The sequence below is a fragment of the Cyphomyrmex costatus genome, unplaced genomic scaffold (genome assembly GCF_001594065.2).
Source record: "Cyphomyrmex costatus isolate MS0001 unplaced genomic scaffold, Ccosl1.0 scaffold354, whole genome shotgun sequence".
Lineage (NCBI taxonomy): Eukaryota > Metazoa > Arthropoda > Insecta > Hymenoptera > Formicidae > Cyphomyrmex > Cyphomyrmex costatus.
The window spans coordinates 106,522-111,863 of record NW_017277709.1 but is presented as its reverse complement, the minus strand read 5'-3'; the positions used below and the strand labels follow the sequence as shown (position 1 = coordinate 111,863).

The 5,342-nt window shown below is 44.5% G+C and overlaps 1 protein-coding gene across 1 annotated transcript; it reads left to right on the top strand.

Annotated features, from left to right (window-relative positions):
* The first annotated feature begins 1,229 nt into the window (after positions 1–1,229).
* LOC108776348 (uncharacterized) lies at positions 1,230–5,049 on the top strand. Its single transcript, XM_018542949.1, has 2 exons — positions 1,230–3,545; positions 3,613–5,049. Exons 1-2 carry the CDS (start codon positions 1,230–1,232, stop codon positions 5,047–5,049), a joined length of 3,753 nt encoding a protein of 1,250 aa, XP_018398451.1.
* The last annotated feature ends 293 nt before the right edge of the window (positions 5,050–5,342 follow it).

The window sequence follows — 5,342 nt, the reverse complement described above, 5'->3', positions numbered from 1 at the left end:
AATGTTACTTGGCTTATTCATCAAATTTTTATCCTCGAGAAAATTGTTTAATAAATGAAAGTAATTTTTAATTTCTTGTTTATTCATTAAACTTGCACGTGCATTTGAAGTTCCTCTGGCCCGGGTTTTCGAATATTTAATGTAGGATTCCTTCTTATAAATGATTTATACCAATCATATCCAGCAATTCTTTTCTCGATATTAAACTTATGTTTTAGTTCCATTTTTTCCAATAAATTGAAAGCTACTTTTCTTAAATTTTTTCGAGAAGGTGCAAATCCTGCTGATTAAAGTTTAGAAATGTATTGTACTAGTTGGTTTTCAGCTTCATTTCCAAGATAACATTTTTTCCCTAACGATCTTTAATAAAATTTTTTTGTTTTAATCGAGTTCTGAGAGTTTTTTTAGGAATATTATTATCCAAAGCAGCTTTTTTTATAGAAACATTTTAATCTTGTAATTCTTGGACAGCGTTATCAAGATCTCTTTGTGTCCAAATAGCTCGATTTGATTTACGAGGACCATAAAATGTTGGTATTTTTACATTTGTTCCGGAATAGGATAAGTTTCGAGCTACAAAAGCCGAATAAAGGATCGATTGCGCCATCCATCGATTCTGTCCGTGAATCTTTCGTCGCACTCACCGCGCCGTCTTGCGAATATCATTACTACAATTTAGCCGCATATTTGGAAACCGATGTCGCTGTCGTCCTGCCGATTCGTCGCGCTAATCGCGCAGCGCGATTCTCCCCTCAGACACAAATCAGTACTTGCCGTGTCAAGTCGTGCTCTCAATTACTCGACGAAAGCAGCAGCTTTCTTTCTACGTGTTCGCTACCGCGACTCGTTACTTTGTTCTTCTCATCACGGCTACCGTCGTGGATGAGTATCGGCGTATTAACAGCAGTTAATCGTCGCTCTCGTCGTGCCACGCGAATAACACTGCGTTTACTGTGAATAAAGCTTGCTTACAACAAGTGAAAAGAGGAGTGCTCAGTGGTCTCATCCTTCCAGTCCACTAATCCATTCCGTCATTCGAGATCTCAGTCGAGATCGAAACAGCGATTCACACCACATCGAACATTCTGGTCCTTTGAGCCGGATTCGTGGCGGATAAACAGCAAGGGACATTGTGACTCTTCGTTCACTTTCGTGAACGTAAGTGACGTGGCACATCGCAAGATTTCCGTTTCGAGCATACCAAGTTACGGAAACCTCTCAAAATCATAATGGAAGAATTACTATCGCAGCAGCGATTAGCTATGCGCTCTGTCACACGCGCATTGGAAAACTTTAAGAAGATCGGCCGTGCAAATCACACGTACGGCATAGTTCGGAATCGCCTTCAAACTCTCAAGGAGACTTACGCTCGATGCGAGCTCCTGCACGCACAACTGCTCAAAGTCGCCACCAAGGAACAAAAGGATACCGAGAAATACTTCAAGGAGGATGTCTACATCGAATTGGAGGACGCCTATCTCGCAGCATCGGACTACATCTCCGACGCCCTCGCCTCTCTCGAAGCAGATCAAGCGCCATCAAGTCCAGGGTTATCCGTGAGTCAATCACAGAAATCCGAAAAATCTCTTACATTACCGCGCATTAATTTGCCGAAATTCTCCGGCGATTTACGGGAATGGGAAACGTTTCGCGATCAATTCCGCTCCATGATTATCGATCATGCCGAGTTGTCGAATGTTACGCGCTTGCAATACCTTTATTCATGTTTAAAGGACGAAGCACGCGACGCGTTGCGTAATCTCCCTTTGACCGAAGCTAATTTTAAAATCGCGTGGAATGTACTGCTCGCGCGTTACGATGATAAACGTCGATTAGTGTCGGAACATATTCATACGCTTCATACGCTACCGGCCGTTAATACCGATTCCGCGCAGGATCTTATGTCGCTTCGAGATAAAGCTAATATGTCAATTCAAGCGTTAAAAAATCTCGGTCGTCCAGTTGAGTGGTGGGACGATTTGCTCGTCTATCTAGTCGTGCAAAAATTAAATAAAGCCACGCGTAAAGCATGGGAATTACATTTAGGCGATAAAACGGAATATCCGTCGTATACGGATCTTCATAACTTTCTCGCATCGCGAATTCGAGCGTTCGAGAATATTCCAACGACCAGTACGGTCAAAACAAAACCGAGCAAGTCGTCCGTGCAAAGTCACACGACGACCGCTACCGGAGCTCATTGTCCGCTTTGTAAACAAGATCATCTCTTGTCAGTATGTCCTGATTTCAAGAAGAAACAGGTTAACGAGCGTCGCGATCTTATTGTCAAATTTAAACGATGTCTCAACTGTTTAAGCGCTCGACATTTCGCGAACACATGTCCGAGTAAACATAACTGTCGTCAATGCCAACAAAGGCATCATACGATGCTTCACGAAGCGACGACATCAAGCGCGACCGAGAATTCCCTTGAATCCAACGAAACGAATACGTCAAATGAAAACAACGTCGTTTCACATTTAATTACGAAAACAACATTTGACAAATCTCGTGTTCTATTAGCTACCGCGCGGATTCAGGTGTGTTCTTCGTCTGGTCGCACAGATGTCATACGCGCATTGTTAGATCAAGGATCTGTCACTAGTTTAATTAGTGAAAATCTCGCTCAACGGCTACGGTTATCGCGAACACGCGTTGCTGTCTCGGTTACCGGAATCGGTGAAACGCAATCCGTCGCACGACATGCTGCTCTTATTTCGGTATCATCTAAGACCGGCAAGGGTCCGTCATACTCAACGACCGCAATTATTATGCGCTCTCTGACTAAATACACGCCGCCTAAAATAGCATATCAAATCTCTCTCGCTCATTTAAGCGGCCTGCCATGGGCTGATCCGCAGCCCTCAAGTGCCGATCCGATCGAAATGATCATCGGCGCTGATCTATACGGTGCTGTTCTGTTACCGGGCCTGTGCTCAGGTTCCTCTAATCAGCCAACAGCTCAGAATTCCATTTTCGGCTGGATCATGTCTGGTCCGATTTCGACGAGTTCGTCTTCAAACATGTCTAACGTGACAGTTAATCATACCACGTTGCACGACAATCTCGATGACGAAATTCGTCAGTTCTGGGAAGTCGAAGAACTTCCGCAAGTATCATACCTCACTCCTGAGGAACAACGTTGTGAGGAACATTTCCGAGCAACTCATTCTCGTGACTCTAATGGACGGTACGTCGTACGGCTACCGTTCAAAGCCAATCCTCCGATTGCAATAGGCGAATCTCGTCACATCGCCTCATCACTTCTTTCACGGCTTGAAGGCCGTCTTCAAAATAAAAGGGATATCGCATCCGAATATCGAGAGTTCCTACTGGAATACGAAAATCTCGGTCATATGAAGAAAGTAGACGAACCCGTCTCTGCTTCACAATCAGTTTACATCCCGCATCATGCGGTGATTCGCGAGCATAGCAGCACCACGCGGTTGCGCGTCGTGTTCAATGCATCTCAGTCGACATCGAACGGCTCTTCACTTAACGATCATCTCATGATCGGTCCTAAGTTACAAACCGACCTTCGTTCGGTAATTCTTCGATGGCGACAACATCGTTTATGTTTTCACTGCCGATATCGCAAAAATGTATAGGCAGATTCAAGTCGATCCACGCGATCAAGACTATCAGCACATCTTATGGCGCTCTTCATCATCCGAAGCGGTGCAAGACTACCGCTTGCTTACTGTTACTTACGGTATGGCGTGTGCTCCATACCTCGCTCTTCGCACGATTCAGCAATTGACGCAAGACGAAGGCGCTCAATTTCCTCTTGCTCAATCAGTTTTACGCAATCAAATCTATGTAGATGATTGCATCTTCGGCGCGGATGATAAGCCGCTTGCAAGGCAAATCCGCAATCAATTAATTTCATTGTTACAAAAAGGTGGATTCCTCCTCCGTAAGTGGGCAAGCAACTGCCCTACGTTATTCAACGACCTACCGGTCAATGAAAAGAGTCTCAGTCAAGGCAAAATTCTGCAAAGCGACGAAAGTTTCAAAGTCTTAGGCGTCACGTGGCTCCCTGCAACCGATACATTTCAATTCTCAGTCGAAGTTACCACGTCGATCCCAGATTCTAAACGGAAAATTCTGTCTACTATAGCAAAATTATTTGACCCGCTCGGGTGGCTTGCTCCGGTCATAATTACTGCAAAAATTATCATGCAACAATTGTGGGCTACTAAGTGTTCGTGGGATGATCCAATTCCACCCCCTCTCATGCAAAAATGGCACAATTATCACACGCAGCTAATTCAACTGCGTAATATCTCTTTGCCACGATGGACTGCCTTCGGTTCCGACACAAGTCACTGTGAGCTTCACGGCTTCGCTGACGCATCGTCCGTCGCATACGCCGTTGTCATATATCTTAAAGTGATCTCGCTCATGGGATCAGTTACTGTTTCGCTATTAATAGCAAAATCAGAAGTCGCGTCTCTTAAGCCATTGACAATTCCAAGACTCAAATTATGCGCTGCTGCGCTTTTAGCACGAACAATGTCGTTTGCCAGAACGACATTAGAACTTTCGACAACTCCATGTCATTGCTGGACGGATTCAACCGTCACTCTCGCTTGGCTACGCCAATCTCCATCTCGCTGGAAAACGTTTGTCGCGCATCGCGTGAACGATGTGCAAACTCTAATACCTGATGCCAAGTGGCATCATGTTCCGACTCATCAGAATCCCGCGGATCTAGCATCACGCGGAGTTACCGCTTCCTCGTTCGCGGAGAGCTCACTGTGGTGGCAAGGCCCCGAGTGGCTCAAGCTTCCTTCAAGTATGTGGCCGAATGAATCTCGGCAAGATTACGACACCTCGCTCGAAAAACGTTCGACATACATACATACAGACTATGTGCAGACCAAGTATCAGAGTGATTGGCGCATTGATGGGCATGCCCGAAGACTGCTCAATAATAATCTGAATAAAAGAATAATCTCCTGCGGTCAAGTCAAAGTAAGGCCAACAGACTGTGCGTATATCAAATATGAGATTAATAGTTATATGATTAAGTATGCCCCGACTTAGTTAATTTGAATTGTTGATGGCGTGGGATTTTCCTTCGGTCAAATCCAAGCAAGCAGTACAACTGAGTTGTACATTGAGTATTATGTTGATCGGCGCAAGGATACATATGCCCCGAATTAGTTAATTAACATTATTGTTAAGAGAAAATTTTCCTTCGGTCAGTTTAAAGTAGACATCAGTACAAATATGCATACGAAGTATCGCGAAGATCGGTGCATAATTATGGATGCCCCGAATTTGTTAAGTAACGTTTTCGCAAAGAGAGTGGAAGGCCTTCGGTAAAATTCAAGGAG

What these genes read in the sequence shown, in the direction of transcription:
- LOC108776348 (XM_018542949.1), top strand. Translation starts at nt 1,230, where the DNA reads ATGGAAGAATTACTATCGCAGCAGCGATTAGCTATGCGCTCTGTCACA. An exon ending in TACAAACCGACCTTCGTTCG is followed by an intron (nt 3,546 to 3,612) that starts GTAATTCTTCGA and finishes ATGTATAGGCAG; the next exon opens with ATTCAAGTCGATCCACGCGA.